Below are 19,228 nucleotides of genomic sequence, written 5' to 3'. Positions count from 1 at the left end.
AAGGTCATGCCAAGGTGCATACACACCATACACCAAAGCCCCATCCCTAAAGAAAGGAATACTGGGGAAAGTAGTTTACCCCGGAGAGAGCTACAATTCCCAGCACCCTTAAATAAACCACAGTTTCCAGGATTCTTGCAGAAGATGTGCTTTAAATGTATGATGTAGATGGGACCTAAGTGTTGCTGGAACCAAGAAAAATAATGGCTGTGGTCTTTAAATTGAAACTATTAAAGCCAGCAGTCACTCAGACCTTTCACCAGCACCAAGTAGAGCACAAGGGTTTCTTTTCTCTTGTGAGACAGAAAGCAGAAGTAAATTAAATAAAGAAAAACATTGTATTTTTTATATCAGCCAAGCTGGAGATTAATTTTGAAGCACCAGGTAAAAATAGTCCAAAGCAGCCAAGCAGAATATTGTTTAGTGGTTGCGGGCATGTAACCCCTTCAAAGTAAACTTCCATCTTCAGGTGGTAGTAGATAAATTTATTTCTAGTTTTAAGACCTCTCTTTTGGATAACAAAATTTGATATTCACCAGAGTGCACAAAAAGCATAGGTAACCCACAGTGGTCCATTAGAAAAATCTGAAAGTCACAGTAGGATAACAACTTTATTAATACTGCTAAAATCTCACAGCGTAATGAACAAACTTCTGAGTTTTCTACTACTGTTCTTTATGGAGGATCTTAATCAAAATGTGAGCAAGGGAAGAGAAAAGGGTGGGTATGGTTTTGAAGACCAAACATGTACTGCCCTCTCCACTACTACTGCCACCCTTTCCCTTTGAAAGTAATCACAGTTCTGGGTTTCACTGTCTTGCCCAGGTAAGGTTACAGCAGCTATTCACAAGCGCAGTCCCACTACTGATTGGCATGGGAGTTTTTACCTGCTCCGTATCCAACCGGGACCAGTTCACTTCTCCTTGGGCAATCTGGCATACCTCGGCTTGCCACATTGATCCTGAACTTAGTGTGGACACTGCATAGTCCACAGCAGCCCTGAACTGATAATCACACTTCTATCATCTTGATATAAATTAGCTACATCACATATGGCCAGTTCCATACTCAGCCATTCTATATATGGAAAATATAACTCTTAAGTATTCACACTACTGCCACTTACTTCACCATTACCAAACTTCTTTTACATTGCCTCTTTCACACAATTGTTTAAATAGGCTTTTAATCAAGGGGTCTGTCTTGCCCCACCAAGTGTCACTCCCCTCACCTCAAACTACTCCAGAGTACTACAGCGTATCACAGGACAGTTACAAATGAGTCATAAGCAGTGTGGCCGTGTTTTGCTTCCCAGTGCTTACAAAATAAGGAGAGTAATGCAAAAATACTGCAACAGCATATCCAGTCAGCAATGTACAGTATTCTGCTTCCAGTTACAATGGTTGCTGCTCTGCTGTACACCTGGAGGCAATAAAGGGGCAGCTGGCAACTCACTCCTGCAAATCAACAACCCACCAAAATTGTAACTAGCTTACTTTATCAAATATCTGCTTTAGTTATTTGTATGGCACAGGGAACCTGAAACAAACATTCAATCCCATATTAAAAAGCTTCCCTTCTTGATCACCTGTTCTTGCTCACCGTAGGCAAGTAGCTGCTTAAAAAACCTGGGTTTACTGAATGCCAAAATCCTTGGCTGATTTGTAATTAAGTCCAATATATGTCATTAAATCAATTTACAGATGTGCCTTGGACTGCATTTTGGACACTTTATGCATATATATCTTGCTAAGGCTGATAAATAATCAGCTGGCATGTGTATTACTATGTCTGTTTCTGAAAAGATGGAATTAAATCTTTTAGTCTGCTGTCAGCTTCATAAAGGTTATGGTAGAGAGTAACATCTCCAAATCATCTCTACCTCATTTCTAGCTAAGCCATTGCTGACTTTATGCCATATCCAGATGGACTCTGGCTATGCAGATGTCAGCTCCTGTACCTTATAACATAGGACATTGGTACTTCAACTGCCTTAGGGCTGATTCAGAAAGCTAATGGATACTAAACTCCCATTTAAATCAATAGGAGCTGCAGACTCAAAATGCCCTTGCTTGAAGAACCCCTTCACATTTTTTCAGCTGGTATTTGGTGGGGGGGGGGGAGAGAATATCCCAATACATAGAGAGTGAAAATGAACAATTCTCACTCACTCCAATATTTCATATTAATATACCATACAGAAATAGATCTTCCCCTCAATTATGAAATACTTTTCTGTCTGCAGATTTTATTATTCATAGACACAGCTAGTTTAACAGTGCAATTTATGTTACATCTGTCAAATGCCTAAAGTCTCAGATGCAGGCTTTCATTAGCAGAAGTATGCTCTCAAAACTGGTAACATGATTAGCAATACATGAGATGAACTTATAAATTATTTCAACCATTTGCCATCTTTCATCCATGAGTGTTTTGCTCATATTTAAAAATGCAGCATTGCAAACCTCTGGCCTAATATTATTCCAAGCCTTAATAATCCTTTACAAAGTTTAGTTAATGCAACTAAATTCACCCAGGCTCTTCGTGCTACAATAATTTATTCAAATGGGGGGCAAGGGTGGATAGATAAGTTCCCAGTAAAGATAACTGATGTAGTTCACATATTCTCATACATCATTTGATTATTCAACAGCTGACAAATAACAAAATGAGTGAAACAACTCAATTGAAATGCATCATGTTTAAAGTGACATGAGGTGAATTTGGCATTATCTATTTTTACAGATTGGGCACTAGAAAAACATCACCTTCATATCAACCTACATATTTCAAGACTTATGTACTCAGGTTTTCTACAGATAAGATAGGTAAGTTTCCTGTAAATATTTTCCCCTCAGACCAAGGCTTTCAGTTTTGTCAGAAATATTTATTATGAATATTTTATACAGGCAGGCCCCCGTTTACATGGGGGTTATGTTCCAAGGCACTGCATGCGTCAGTGAAATCATATATAACTGAAGCCCATTGAAAAAGCCTGCAAACAGGCTTCCGCCTTTTTAGTGATGTTTCAGTGACATCTTTATGACGTTTCCAGGTCACTTCCAGGTTCAGTACAATACACGTATGCACGGTTGTGAATATATTGAACACGCATAAAGAGGGGCTGCATGTGTGTGCGCGCATGCATATTTGGGGGGGGAGAGAGTATAATCTACACGTTTCTATGCATACATATTTCTGCACCTCAGCTTACTTTTGAGTTTGGGTACTGTACTGTATTTCCTTTTTGTGTATGTGTCTCTTGAGGTGACATGAGAACATATGAAAGTTCTATCTAAGGACTCATTGACTCTCACAAGTTATAGGAAGAACCTTGCTAGATGAGATAAGTAAAGGTAAAGGTACCCCTGTCCGTACGGGCCAGTCGTGTCCGACTCTAGGGTTGTGCGCCCATCTCACTTAAGAGGCCGGGGGCCAGCGCTGTCTGAAGAGACTTCTGGGTCACATGGCCAGCGTGACAAGCTGCATCTGGCAAGCCAGCGCAGCACACGGAAACGCCGTTTACCTTCCCGCTAGTAAGCGGTCCCTATTTATCTACTTGCACCCGGGGGTGCTTTCGAACTGCTAGGTGGGCAGGCGCTGGGACCGAGTAACGGGAGCGCACCCCGCCGCGGGGATTCGAACCGCCGACCTGACGATCGGCAAGTCCTAGGCACTGAGGTTTTACCCACAGCGCCACCCGCATCCCTAGATGAGATAAAGAACTTGCTAAATGAGAACTATCTACTCCAGCATCCTACCACCTTGAAAGCTAGGAGCTAAATGGCAGCTTAAACTTAGGTTATGGGTTCATTTTTTTCACATGGTCTTTTTCAGACGTGTTTTGTTTTGGGATTTATTTTTTTTAATAAAGGGTGGTCTAGGAATTATTTCAAACAACAGCCATCATGAGGAAGGTTTGGTGCTGATAGATACTGACCAACTCCATGCCACCCAGTAAACTTCACTGACCAAGTTCTTCCCAGTCTAATACTAGCTCTCAACAGCTACATGAAATGGGGGAATGTTTAAGTTATGTGCTTCTGGCTATTAAATATTGCCATTTATATATTTACTTATTTATTGAGACTTAATTCCTTTATTAACTGTACTTTCCAAGTCTTTAGTAATTAATTCAGAAGCTTCAAGAGAAATGTCACTTAGCAGAGGTACTGAGTTATTTCTGCATGTTTGCACTCCATTAAATACTGTAAACCTCTGCTGTCCAAGTTTTCATTAAGGATGTGTTGCAGACTAACCTAATTTAAGGTATTAAAATGAGGCACACACTAAATATGGAAGTCCAGTTTTCATCTACCAAAAATCAATCACAATTTTTTTAATTGCCAAGAAACTATTGAACTTGCTCATAATAAATTATGAAAACTCTTTATTTTTTTATTTAAGGGTATCCCGAAATGTCAATTTTAAGGATACTTGCTATACAGCTACAGTACATGCTTTTCAATTACAAGGCAAAACATACTGCTTTAAAACAATAAAAAAAAAATATTGTGCCAATTCAAGATTCACACTATTGAAAATGCATAACATCTGTCAAGATTGCTGTGAACTAGCGGTTTTTCATTCACTGCTTTTTACATGGTTTATAACCTTCACATGATGAATTTTGCATATTCAAAAAAAGGCGTAGATCCCTCAGACTGAATTCTTTCAAACTAAAGCAGTTTAGAAGACAGCTTTTCATAACCTCTCATCACAGTAGGTGATAGTAAAACTGGTGAATATGTGCCTTTTGATTATGAACACTTTTACTGCCTTTAAAAAAAATATGAAACTGAACCATGTTGAAGACTAACCCTAAAGATCTTAGTACAGTTAATAAAACAATCCTAAATACCATGAGAGATTTGAGGTATTAGGAAGAATGCAAGGGTACCCCAAAAACTGCCTTGACATATTCAAAACTTATTTTTATAAAGTTTCCCTTAATAAAGCCAAAAACATCTACTTATAAACTAGCCAACTAAAATGTTCCATTACAAGGAAGATCTCACCTCCCAACCGAGAAACTTGTCTCTAGCCAAGGCCTGTACAAATTCTGACTCACCAAGCCAAATGCAACCAGCAGTTATGTATCGTAAACCTCCTGGGTTTTTTCTACCTGTCTAGGACAGCAAAACATGAAGCAAATGGTGACTGCAAGCTACTGGCAGGCCACAATAAATGGGCTGGCTCACATACTGAGCAAACCTGCCCAAGCTGCTCCCCTCTCTCCTACAAGACAGAGATATGGCTAAAGACTGCTTTCCTCTTCATTTTGCCTCTGTGTCTCTAGGATCTACCGTATTTTTCGCCCTATAGGACACACTTTTCCCCCTCCAAAAATGAAGGGGAAATGTGTGTGCGTCCTATGGGGCGAATGCAGGCTTTCGCTGAAGCCTGGAGAGCGAGAGGGGTCGGTGCGCACCGACCCTCTCGCTCTCCAGGCTTCGCGCACCTCTCCGCAAAGCGTGGGAGCCCGGCGCCGGGCTCCCACGGCTTGCAGAGAGTTGCCTGTTCTGGGGGCTGGGGTCGGGGGAAACTCGGGCTTCCCCCACCCCAGCCCTGTGCCTGGGGGAAAAAAAATAATTCCCCCCCTTTATTTCCCCCCAAAAAAACTAGGTGCGCCTTATGGGACAGTGCGTCCTATAGGGCGAAAAATACGGTAGTTCTGATATGAAAGAGAAGTTAAGTTGCTCAGCAAAATGTCCCATCCCAATATTGCTTTGCTAATTCAATGACTAAGGCCAAATATGCACACTATCTTTAAAGCATTCTAAAAACATTTTTTCTGGGCTCTGTAGTTTGCTACAGATTGCTGGGAATTGTAAGTCTGTGAGGAGTAACGTACAGTGCCCAGAATTACTTTGAGAAGAATGTGCTTCAAAGTCAGTGTGTACACAACCTATGGCTACAATCCTATGCACATTTGCCATCAAATAAGCATACATATGAAATTGTGGTACATATCTTTGGCATTAATTATGAATATACTGATGAAAACCTGAATTATGCATATCAAACATTTATTTTAATTATTTAACAAAATGTATATACCCCCTCAATGATTTTCATAACACTTGACATACAAACACAGTTTTTTCTACTTCCTGATTTCATCTGGGGAAAGTGTTTTCACTTTATTAAACTGCACATCAGTCCTGTAAAGTTGGTATTTAGCAATACCGTTTCCATAGATATACCAAGGATGACAGAATGACTTACTCAAGGCAATCCAGAAGATTCATGAACAGGAATTGAATCCAGATTTGCCTAGTCAGTACTGGGGACACTACCGTATTTTTCGCTCGATAACACGCACCTGACCATAACACGCACATCGTTTTTAGAGGAGGAAAACAAGGGAAAAAACATTCTGAATGAAACAGTGGATGTATCATTTTTGTGCTTCATGCTGTGGCCACAGACATGTGATCTGATGGTGAATTTGGGGTGACCCAATGCAAAAATCCTGAGAATCCCTGTGGATCCATGCTTTGTAACCACGTTTTTGCACCATTGCAGCCCCAGGCAACAGTGGGTGTGTGATTTTGGGGGGGGCAGGCTGTAGCCATGGACATGCTATGTGCTCTGATGGTGAATTTGGGGTGACCCAATGCAAAGATCCTGAGGATCCATGTTTTGTAACCACGTTTTTGCACCATTGCAGCCCCAGGCAACAGTGGGTGCGTGATTTGGGGGGGGGGCAGGCTGTAGCCATGGACATGCTATGTGATCTGATGGTGAATTTGGGGTGACCCAATGCAAAGATCCTGAGGATCCATGTGGATCCATGCTTTTTAACCACATTTTTGCACCATTGCAGCCCCAGGCAACAGTGCGTGTGTGATTTTTGGGGGGCAGGCTGTAGCCATGGACATGCTATGTGATCTGATGGTGAATTTGGGGTGACCCAATGCAAAGATCCTGAGGATCCATGTGGATCCATGCTTTTTAACCACATTTTTGCACCATTGCAGCCCCAGGCAACAGTGCGTGTGTGATTTTTGGGGGGCAGGCTGTAGCCATGGACATGCTACGTGATCTGATGGTGAATTTGGGGTGACCCAATGCAAAGATCCTGAGGATCCATGTGGATCCATGCTTTGTAACCACGTTTTTGCACCATTGCAGCCCCAGGCAACAGTGCGTGTGTGATTTTTGGGGGGCAGGCTGTAGCCATGGACATGCTATGTGATCTGATGGTGAATTTGGGGTGACCCAATGCAAAGATCCTGAGGATCCATGTGGATCCATGCTTTTTAACCACATTTTAAGTGGGGAAGGAAGGAAAAATACAGAATGGACAAGGAGCACGAGAGGGGTGTGCAGAGAAGCAGCTGGCTAAGAATGCAGGAGAGGGGTATAACGGGAGGGAGGAAAGGAAGGCAAAAGTTTTCCCTCACCTACCCACCCAAGCCAGCCAGCTCGCTCGCGCGCTCTCTCTCTCTCTCTCTCTCTCCCTCCTGCATGTTTTCAGCAGCACCGGAGCACAGAGACGACAAGGCAAGCTTTCCCCTCTGCTTGCCTGGAGGGGAGGGGCTTTCCCTGCTCTTTGTTCCGTTTGAGCAAACACAGCAAGGAAACAGAGAAGGGTGGGCAGTAAGACCCTGAGGCAGAATGCAGGAAAGCAGCCACTTCCTCTTTTCAGGTTTCCCTTCTCCGAGACGCGCGATTTGATTTTTGCCTGATTTTTTTTGCCATTTGGCTCCAGGGACCACACATTCGCTCAATAACACGCACAGACATTTCCCCTTCCTTTTTAGGAGAAAAAATCTGCGTGTTATAGAGGGAAAAATACGGTAATTTCTAAACCACAGCAGTGCTTGAAACTCCCATTGTTCTAGGCACATTTTGTGACAGGGAATTTCATTAGCACAAGCAGTTTCTGAGCTCTGGGTGCCGTACTGCGCCTAAGATTTCAGATTAAAACTGCAGAGTGGAAGGAAAGGAGGACCTTTTTCTGCCTCTCCACTTCCAGCTACTCTCTGAAGACTGGAGAAGAGACCCTTTTAACAATATTAGGGGCGTGGGCAGGGAAAGGACTAGACCATGTAAAAAATGAACTTAATATTTTAGCTGCCATTCATTCATTTTCAGCTTTGTATTCTTGTTATAAAAAAGGGAGCCTGGACATTCCATTGTTGCACCCATAACCTAGGTTTAAGATGCCATTTAGCTCCTAGCTTTCATCTTAGTTTCTAACACTGAACCACAGTGACACTTCAATCATGTATTAAGCGTAGTGATCTCAGATTACATTTTAAAAAGTGAGGAAATAGGGAAAAGGTTTGACTAATAAATTTCACAGAACACTTTAACTCTAGTTTGCCAAGACTGCTGATAAAACCAAAAAAAATTAAGCACAGAAATTCACTGTCCCATCTTACTATTTGCCAGTACTTTGGTGATAGCCAATTTCAATAAATAAAGAGCACTCTGAAGATGTGGCCCAAACAATTCTAAATGCACAAACTCCATAATTATACTTTTCTAACACCCCAGATATTTATAGTTCCCCTGCAAGTATCACAATCCTGTGTGTGTTTAGTCTTAGATATAGCTTCTCAAAATTCAGGAGGAAGGCACTTGCTCCCAGGGAACTATGCATAGGATTGCAGCCTAAATGAATTATTTGGGATTATAAAGAGCAACAGTTTAAAATACCATGTTGACACTCCTTTGGCCCACCTATCCCTCCAATGTTTATGTAACATACAATGAGCCAAGTTTATTATTATTATTATCATTATTATTATTTAATTTGTATACTGCACTTCATTCAAAGATCCCAGGACAGTTCACAACAGAAAAATACATACATTTTTAAAAAACCAAACCAATAAACTCCCTTCCACATAAGATGTTAATTAGCTGAACACATGACAGAAGAGAAACATTTTCACCTGGCATCTAAAGATATGGCATCTCCCTGGGGAGAGCATTCCAAACAGGGAACCACCGCAGAAAAGGCCTGTTCTTGTGTCACCACCATTCAGCCCTCTTGTGGAGAAAAAGGGCCTCAGATAATGATCACAGGATAGGTTCATATGGCGAAAGGCGGTCCTTGAGGTATTGCATTCCTGAGCTATTTAGGGCTTTATAGTCCCAAACCAGCACTTTTTATTGGTCTAACTTAACTGGGATCCAGTACCGTCGGGCCAGGATTAGTGTAATATGCTCAAACTGTCTTGCCCCAGTGAGCAACCTAGCCACCAAATCTGCACCAGCTGAAGTTCCTGAATCACCTTCAGAGGCAGCCTCACATATAACGTGTTGCAGTAATCAAACCTAGAGGTTACCAGATGACCTAAGTTATGCTATCCCTGTCCAGATATGGGGGCAGCTGGGCCACCAGCAAAAGCTGGTGGAAGGTACTCCACACCACTGAGGCCTCCTGAGCCTTGAGCAACAGTAAAGGATCCAAATATACCCACAAGCTACATGCCCACTTCAGAGGGAGTGTAACCCCACCAAGAGTTAAACTATGTCATTTTGATATGGACAGGTGCATATTTTGAGGCTACTTTCAATGTTATTTTTATTCTCTACAGAGTGACATTCCAAATATGGAAGCACAATGGACCAATTTAAATCACACCTCCCATGTATCTGATGAAGTGGTTCGTGCCCACAAAAGCTTATGCCACAATAACGTGCCACAAAATTATTTTGCCTTTACTGTAATATTGTTATCCTTCTGACATTACTCCATACTGTACGATTTATTTAAGGCATTTATATACCGCTTGATCATTATCAATTCTAAGCAGTGAGAGTAAAAATAAACCACACGGAGAATAAAAAGGCATCACTAAGCCAAACACTACATTAATATGCCTGGTGGAAGAAGAAAGTCTTTGTCGTGTGCCTGACGTTCAGCAAGGAGGGTGGGTGTCTTTCTAATCTCACGTGGGACTTTCACAGGACTAGGCCAGCACAACACTAAATGCTCAACTTCCAAAGTAGTTGCAAGCTGTGAATCTGAGACATGGGAGACCACAAACAAGAGACTCCCCCAAATTTCTTTGTGCTCAAGCAGGAATATAAGAGATCAGGTGGCCCTTAAGGTATCTTGGACCAGAGTTGTTAAAAACCTTGTAAAAATACAAGAACCTGTAACCTGTCGTGGTAACATATGAGCAGCCAGTGCAAGCTTTTAAGCACCTCAGTTATGTGATGGCAATAGCCTGTCCCCATTAAAAAAATCTGCCCACTGCATTTTGCATCAGCTGGAGCTCACGTGTAGCACCACATACAGTGCATTGGAACATACAGTGCATTGGAACAACCTCAATTAACAATTGAGGTTATGAAAGCATGGATCACCATGACCAGGCTATCCCTGACTAGGAATAGCTGTACCTGATGTACCAGTAGCAGGTAAAACTGTAGTTCATACATTTCCTGAATACACTTGCATACTAACTGGCTACTATAAAATAGTAAAACACTGATTTGTAAATAAAGACATCCTTAACCATCATAAGAGGACATTCCTATAATTATTTTAAGCTTAGATAGTACCCTTCAGCTCCCATCATCCCTGACCAATGCTGGAGCTGATGAAAAATGTAGTTTATCTGGCATGCACTACATTGGCTACCCCTGGCCAATGTGAGAGAGAGACAGACAGACAGACAAGATTTCTGTTTGGTTGTCTCTGTCCACACGCAGGACACAAAGCAAGGTCACTGAGTGCCTATCACTTTCCAAAAACTGCTGGTTGTTAGTGAGCAAAACAGTGTTTCTTCATGAAATCAAAAGTAAATATCCTCCTTGTTTGGTTAGTAAAGTAATAAATATTCAGAACTGAACACACTGCAGATCTCAGGGAGTTACAAGGCATAAACGAAAAAACAAGTTCACCCAGGTGGGGTCCAGTGGATGATCCTAGGGAAATACAGAATTACATCTCCTAGATCCCATATCCTAGCAGGTTTGATGGTTTGCTTGTTCTTTGGTTCAAGAAAAAGCCCACAGTAATAACAGTCATATAACTAGGTCATATTTTTATGTTTGACTCAGATGTCTTTTTTTAAACCTGGTTTTCTTTTTCTTTTTTTACAGAAAAAGCAGACTTCAACTCAATTTGAGTGATAAAGGATCAAGATTACCGATTAAGATTAGAAGAATATAGGCTTTAAAATACGTTAGATTTTTAAATTTCATAAACCAGATTTTTTAAAAAGACGCACAACTTAAATGCTAATAATTCAATCTTTTATTTTTAAAAATAACCCCCGCAAAAGATACCAATTTCCAGCTGCATATAGATATGCTCAACCTACAACTATACTACTGGTTTACTGCATGCTTTAATCACTGTACAGTTTGTACTTGACCAGCAGTAGTTTACTACTGTGTCCTCTGGGCTGCTTAAAATAGCTAGACAGTGTGATTTGAAAGGAGTGTAAAAGTCTGTCTGTCCTTCTAGGAGAGTATTGATCAGGAGAATCCACAAGTAGGATTCCCACCTGTTTATTTAAGGAGGGGGGGGGAGGAATACCATCAGATGCAGTGGAGGACAACACTCTTTTTATTATTAATTCTTGTGTAGAAGAGGGAATTCCAGCAGCATGAGAAGCCGAAACTACAAAAATTAGTTCTTCTACACTGAAACACCCTTTTCAAAAGCACTTACATCCTCATACACAATACAAGCGAGTATGGAACCTCCACTATGTCATCTTATCAGCACAGAAACAAAGTAGGGAGGAACAGCAATGGTTACAGAGGCCCATTTGTGTGGTCAACAGCAATGACCACAAGTCTCTTACTGACGATCATCTTCTGCTAGCAACCCAGCACAAAGCAAGAGACCCTTCCCCCTTCCCCCACATCACAGAAATCTGAGAAGGGAGGAGTCTCTCAGCTTCTGCTGGACAAGACAGTCAGGCTATGTGCACATTAGCAGCTTAAAACACAGTGAAATAAGTTTTCCCCTGCTGCATTTCAAGTTGCATGTGCACATTTATATGCACACTACAGAAGATGTGGAGATGTCTTCACCGATGCATGTTACCTGTTTGGTTTCCTTGGCCCTGCAACCCCTCCCTCCGAACATGAAGAACTCATCTGTGCATAAGCTGTCATCCACGCATGCACAATGGCTGTCTCCAATGTGCACACCTCAGCTTAACTGCAAAGTGAATGTGGCTTAAGTTTTCCTTCCAGGTTGAAGCTGGTTTGAGAGAAAAAGCATCAGACAGCGGTATTCCTAAAGAAACTATAGCAGAGCTTTCTAAACTTTTCATGTTGGTGACACATGGGGAGTGTTTGCATGACACACTGCAGCCAACACACTAATGTGTTACAACACAGTTTGGAAAGCTTTGAACTACAGTACAGGGTTGTTAGTAACAACATTTGTATACAGATGTATACTCAGCAGCGGGAGTGCACTGGAGCCAGAATAAATGGTAAGATGTATGCAGCTGCAGACTCTTGTTCCTCTCCCAAATTCTCCAAGCCCAGCATGATAAAAGACACCTCACTTACCCAACAGTCACAGTTGGGCAATGCCTTTAGTAGGGCCAACCAAAATGTCACCAAAGTGTGGCGAGCTTTTGAGTTGCTCTAGAACTCTTCATCAGAGAAGGTGTTACACAAGGTCTCTCTAATTTAGCACAGCCAAGGACATCCCCTCAAAGCACTTGGTAATACTATACAATTTGGCTTCACTTGGCTTTTTTACTTAGTACATCAAAATTAATCAGCGGCTTTGCTAAATTAAAGGCTGCCATGTTTCGCTTTACTTCTGGCCTCTGCCTACCCAGCAACCTGTGTGTTCTATTTAAGGTTTGGGATTGATCTGGGTTACAAATTAGACCTTAATTTCTCAGAAATGAGTAGCAGTCATTGCTTTTTTACATGTGCAACCTGGTTTCTGTAGCACCTGAGAGGGACTTATCCAGCCTGCAATCTTAGAACAAGCTAACCTCACAGCTACAACATCATCCTAATGTTTGAACCTTGTTTTCCTTTGTCTCCCACCCACCTTCAACCCCTGCTTTGTCTACCATCTTGCCTGAAGAAGAATTCTGGATAACTTGAAAGCTTACCACAGATTTTAAAATTTATATAACGAGTTTATTCAATGACTGAATAAACTGAATAATGTGCCTCCTAAATTTGTCTTGAGGGTTCCCCCAACCCCTCAGAGCAGATTTGAAGATTGTGCAGAGCACACATAGGGAGAGGACAGGGGAAGGTAAAGGGTTGTATCAGTGATGACAATGGCTTGCTACAAAGGTCAGCCAAAGTATGAACTCCCAATTGCTTTACTCTCCATTGAAGCAATAGTTCAACCAGAAACTATGCGAGGATAAGCCACTGTTGTTGTGTGAAAAAAGGAGGGATTGATCATCTACAACTAACCTCTTCTTGGTTTAGAGTGACATCATTAATTGGAAGTCTATTCCATTTATTTTTAAAAATAAAATAAAATGCAATAAAGTCTAATACTTGTCTCCAAGGTGTAACGGGAGTGCTTTATGTTTTCCTATGACAATTCCTATGCACACTTACTTGAAACTAGTCCCATCATCTCAGTGGGTTTTCTTGAGTAATCATGTGCAGGTGTAAATATGCAAGTCTGAATTTTTCAGGTCTAAGAAATAACTCTAATGAAAAGAAGAACTGAAACCATTTTGAATTACTTACTACAGCCCAATGTAAAACTAACACTTTATTTGAAAGTGTTACATGTACCATCATTACTGGCTCTGCCCCAGGACTACATCAGTCACTTTAGCTAAACATTAAAAATAACCTAGTACTGAAGCATGCTCTCTATACATTACAAATTATGTCACATATTTTGCTCTTTATTCCACATTACTCCATTTAATGACTTCAAAAGTATTCAAATTAAATAAAAATGGAATAACAAAGCTTCTGCCAGAATGTTTAGAATTGAGATTCTTAAAAATATTTGCAGTTCTTAAAGTTGAACAGAAAAAGATGTATCTCTCATTGAATACTATTGTAAATAATCCCTTACACTAAGACAGGCATAGGCAAACTCGGCCCTCCGGATATTTTGGGACTACAACTCCCATCATCCCTGACCACTGGTCCTGTTAGCTAGGGATGACGGGAGTTGTAGTCCCAAAACATCTGGAGGACCGAGTTTGCCTATGCCTGCATTAGGACATAGGCCTAACATTCAAAATCAGGTATCAGCTGCTCAGCACAAAGCCAATTCAATAAAAGAAGATGTATTTAACTTTGTTTGGTTATCTGAAATTCAGCTACCACAATTTAAAAAAAAAAAAAAGATTTTGCCCAGCTGAAATAAATACATATCCAGCCCACAAGTACTGTTTTCTCAGTATACTAGGTTTACAGGTTTCTGAAGAAATCAGGACCAGGAATCTTTCAGATCATACCAGCCCCACAAACGCAAATTCATGGGGGTTTATTACATGTGAATTTTCAGGAGAGCAATAGAATTCATGTCCTCAAGTATTAACAAGCAACTCTTATTTTAAATGCAAATCATATCTAAGATTATCTTACTGAGGTGAAAGTTGACATTTAATAAAATACATTGATCATTTTTACATTACTTAGTGGGTGCAGTGCAGAAAATTATTATCTCCAGCACCCAGAAAAAGTTGCTTAATTTAGACAAAACTTGAACCTATCACAGTGTAGTTCAAGAGCCTGATCTGATACTGAACTCATGGATACCTGACACCTGATTTTTAAAGAAGTGCTCATATGAGCAATGCAACTTGTAGAGTGCCTTTCCTTCACTAGTGAGTAACCACAACCAGCCCACGTACATGTGGAATTAGGAGGAAGATCATCAAGGGCAGAGGGAGTGACTTCCAAGAAGAGTTAAAGCTCTGGCACTTCTAATTTATTCCAAACTATTAATTCATAAAATGGTATTAGTCATGAAAACACCTGGAAATATTGCCTTACTGTATCAGTTATTATTCTTAAAGCCATGGGACAGTTTGAACACCTCATGTCAAAAGCAGAACCAATAAGATTTTGAACAGTCAAGAAAGCAATTACAATCACAGGCTCAAAGGGAAAAAAAATATTTTAATTAATTTACAAATAGATGGGCACTCGCAACTATAAGTTCCCCTGTCAATGATATGGTTCTTTCTATGGAACCAAGAAAACCCAGAATACTCCCTTAAAAAAAAATATTATATACCATGTATACTTGCTGTACAGATGTCTACTCGGTATGGACATTATTGTATGATATAGTGCATGTTATGTGACAGTGATTGTTCTAGGGTCTAGAGCAGTGGTTCCCAACCTTTTTTTGGGCCATGCCCCACCTAAGCATCTCTAAAATCCTGATGCCCCTAACCCCTGGTGACATAAAATTCTTATTATTCAAAAAGGTGAACTCCTATTCACGTGGAGGAAGCCTAAAAGGCCATTAACTTGGTCTAAAGAAGTTTCCAAATTGCCCCCCTTAAAAATCAAACTGCCCCCCTGGGGGGTGCCCTAAGTTGGGAACCACAGGTCCAGAGTTTTCTTTGGCAGGCATTTCAGGTCTTCCAGAGTCACAAATTCTGATATCTGTGAAAGGTGAAAAGTTTTTTTCCCCTCTCTCTCTCTTCTCCCACCACAGCATCTTGTTAGGTTCAACGCCACACTGAACTTCGTCACATTATTTCTAGCTTCAATGCACTTAAAAGTTTTAGCTGTTCTGAAAATCACCAGCTGCAAAATTGTTGAAGTTATTTAGTTGTGAGCTTTCTCCCTCCCACTCAAAGCCAGCTTGTGTTTTTTTTCCATCTCCCTATGTACACTATTGCCATTTCCCTCCAAAGACAGTCTTCCAGCTTCCAATTCCAGGGGACAACACAATCTACAATCGTCCACACCAATTCACAGGCTACTACACCAAGTTTATTACTAAAGAATCAGGAGCCTCTTTCCCAGAAGTGGAAGATGCACCTGTGTTGCCAACAGGCAAGCGACAGAAGCACAGGAAAAGTCCTCCCAACGTCCAAGGCCTTCTCCCCTCTCTCTGCCCCTCCACACAAAAAAGTCAGCATGTTTAAAAGACAATACACACTAACACACTTAACACCGACCCACAAACACACAGAGGAAGAGCAAAGCACCACTGAGAAGCGGAAGGGGCGATGGAGGAGAAGTAGCGCCGAATGGGACAACTTTTGTGGGAAATCAAAATGCTGTTTTTTTGTGGGGGTGGACCTTCAGCCCCCCACCCCACCCCTCTGAGGAAAAGCAGCTTCCATTTCCATCCTGCCTAACACATGTTGTTGGGGGGGGGGTGCTTTTGGTGGTTGGGGTGTTGTTGTTTCGTACTCTTTGTCTCTGGCTTTTAATCATTTCCTCGGCTTATTATGGCTTCTCTTTAGAAGACCCCGCACCTGGCAAATGAAGGCATCATTTTAAAGCCAGGAGGCTTTGAAGAGCCAGAGCTCTTCGGACGAGGCGGGCATCCTCAACGCACTTCACGAGGAAGTTGCGCCCTATTGAACTCGGTGGGACTCCAACTCCCAAGTAAACAGGATTAAGTTGAAGGCTGGGCCAAGGCATTCCCAAGTTTTTTTATTTTTATCCTTCCCTCCATTTCCCCCTTTTTGTGGGGTGTTCCCCCCCCCGTTTTTTGTTCCCGGCCCCCGCCTTCTGGAATATTTGCTCGGCGCCTCACGCGGAATTCACCTCAGCACCCACTTATTAGTCACCTCACAAACATCCTGTCACCTCCCGTTCCCTCAGAGGCTGCCTCCTCGCTTCGCCGCCGGCCTCTTCCTCCCCCCCCCCGAGACCCCCCCCATGTTTACTCCCCACACCCGCCCCCCCATTCCCACATGGCCGCCCCCCAGCGCCCCACACTCCCTCGCCCAAACCCCGCGTGGGCCCTTCTCCACCATTACCTGGCGCGGGCGCCCTGGCTCCCGGCGGGGCCCTGGGGTGCCCGTGTCCGGCGGGGCTCCCTCTGCCTTGACTGCGGGCGCCCAACTCGGGCAGGCTCGGCCCATGGAGATGCGGCGGGGCAGGAGGAGGAGGCGGCGGCGGCGGCTGGAAGTGCGCGGCGGCGGCGGCGGCAGCTGCCGTGGCTGTGGCGCCGCCGCCGCCGCCGTTCATGGCGAGGAGGCTGAAGAATCCGGAGCGGGAGCGCGAGCGAGTCCGTGGGGGCTCGGGCGGCGGCGGCGGGCCCGGCGGAGAAGACGGCGAGAAAGCCAGCAGGGCGGGCGGCGAAGCGGCGCCGGAAGGAGCCGCCGTTCTGCCGCCGGCTGCCCTCGCCACCGCCGCCTCCCCGGCGGCCTGGCCGTGGCGGTGGGGCTCGGGGCGCTCCTCGGCGCCTTGGTGCTGCTTGGCGGGGTCCCGGTCCCGGAGGCGGACGGAGGCGGCGAAGGGGCGGGCGTCGGGCTGCTGCACCGCGCGGGGGTGCGAGTTGGCCGCCGCCACCGGCATTCGGCCTCGCTCAGGGTGCCCGGCTCAGCCCCACCGCGCTGGAGGAAAGGGGGGTCCGCCGGCCAAAGCCCTTCCTCCCTCTCTCTCTCTCTCTCTTCCCCCCCCCCACCCCGGGAGTAGTTGGGGCGGGCGGTTAGGTAAGGCTGCGAAATATGGGGAAGTGCAGCGGCGGCGGCGCTCGTAGAAGAAGAAGAGAAGAGAAGAAGAGGGGGAGGAAACTTCCTTAAGAGGAGGAGGAGCAGCCGAGCAAAGTACACCGGGGGGGGGGAGGAGGGAAGCGGAGGGGAGGGAGGAGGGGAGGAGAAAGAGAGAGAGAAGCGGCAGCTGCCCCTCGCTTGCACCCCCCCCACTGCTTCCTCCACGCCCGGCCCACGAGCGTGTTCCTCGTGGGGGTGTAATTCGGTGCAAGAGAAAAACAAAGGTAGCCGATCTCCCCAGGAAACGCAGCTGCTGCTCGCATTCAGCACCGCCTCTTTGCAAAAGCAGCAGCAGCAGCAGCACGCCGTCAGGGGGAGGGAAAGCGAAGGGCATCCACGCAGCGGATTTCTAAACACGCGCACACACACACCCTTGGGCCCTCCTCTCCAAAATACTGGCGGGACAGCGGCGAAATCCACTCCCGGTTCGCATCCGGTGTGGTGCTGGGAGGCGGCGGAGAGCGGAGAGCGTGCGCGCCCGTTTGCAAGAAATAATATCGGGATCTGCCTTTGTGCCGTCGTCTCCTTTTTGTATCCCGGGTCCCTGGGAAAAGAAGTTTCTCGCCTCTGCTACTGCAGACCCCGAATGAGAAACTCCCTGCGTTGGCCGTTTCTCCCTCCCTCCCAGCTCCGCTGACGCCGGCCTGAAATGCGCCGCGTAAACTATGCAATGGGGGGGGGGGTTCAGCAAGCTTTTCTTATTTCTTTTCTTTCTCACTTCGGGACCAGCCCCGTCTGCTTGGATCGGCCAGAAACAGGAAACGGCGTGTTTGCAGAACTGTATCAGAACAGGGACTCATGCAGAGACGGTGATCGATTGTGCCAGTTCCCCTTCCTATGGAAATAGCCGCCTTTTCGACCTCCTCCCGATTTTCCTTTCTTCCGCACCTCTTCTTCGTCGCAACTGCATCCGAGCGAACTAGCAGCTCCAGACCTTAAAGGGTTCTAGGTGGCAAAAGAGGCTGGATCTGGCTGTTATAGGGGCTTCCTACATCCACAAAGCTAACCCTGCAGTGCAGAGTCTGTTTCCCAGCTCCAGATGCTGTGTGAGGACTGGGCAAGGGTGACTTATTCAGCCCTGTAACTCTGCCAATAACCACTAAGGGCGCACACTCCGCATCACCTGCCCGGACCGGGTCTGTGGTGGCCCTTAACGCCCTTTTACTCATCCCGGTGCATCATCAGGGTTGCTGCAAGAGCGGATATTTCTCACTCTCAACGGAGAAGTATGGGTGGAGTGAAGACAGTCACGTTTGCGAGTGTGTAAACGGAACCAAGCGGCGGTACTTGCTCCGGATTAATTAATTCGGATTATAAAACCCCGAGTTTGTGCCGAAAGTACTGTAAGGCAGAGAAGGGGAACAAACCGAGCGCCTCTCTCCTCCCTCCTTGCATGTGTTTGTTAAGAGTTGCTTTTTAAAAATAAAATGAAACGAGAGTCGCTGTGTTTTCTCCGTGGCTATAATGGACTGGAATACAGAACATTTATTTAATATTATTATAGTAGGTGTGTGTTTATCCGCACATTGCATAATTAAGGGGGGGATGGTCTTATATTGCACCCGTGCATGTGACTGATTGCACGGCTGCATGAAATG

General features: G+C 44.1%; 1 protein-coding gene across 2 annotated transcripts in view; it reads right to left on the bottom strand.

Moving 5' to 3' along the window:
• The window catches only part of RNF38 (ring finger protein 38), an 81,183-nt gene extending 63,530 nt beyond the window's left edge, over positions 1 to 17,653 (bottom strand). For both annotated transcript variants that reach the window (XM_083593361.1, XM_083593360.1), the window contains exon 1: positions 16,893 to 17,653. In XM_083593361.1, the coding sequence (XP_083449487.1) occupies positions 16,893 to 17,433 (541 nt within the window). In that variant the 5' untranslated portion in view covers positions 17,434 to 17,653. The remainder of the gene's footprint in view (positions 1 to 16,892) is intronic.
• Between the last annotated feature and the right edge of the window lie 1,575 nt (positions 17,654 to 19,228).

The sequence above is a fragment of the Podarcis filfolensis genome, assembly GCF_964270895.1.
Source record: "Podarcis filfolensis genome assembly, chromosome: 17".
Taxonomy (NCBI): Eukaryota; Metazoa; Chordata; class Lepidosauria; order Squamata; family Lacertidae; genus Podarcis; species Podarcis filfolensis.
This window is presented reverse-complemented; position numbering and strand designations above follow the sequence as displayed.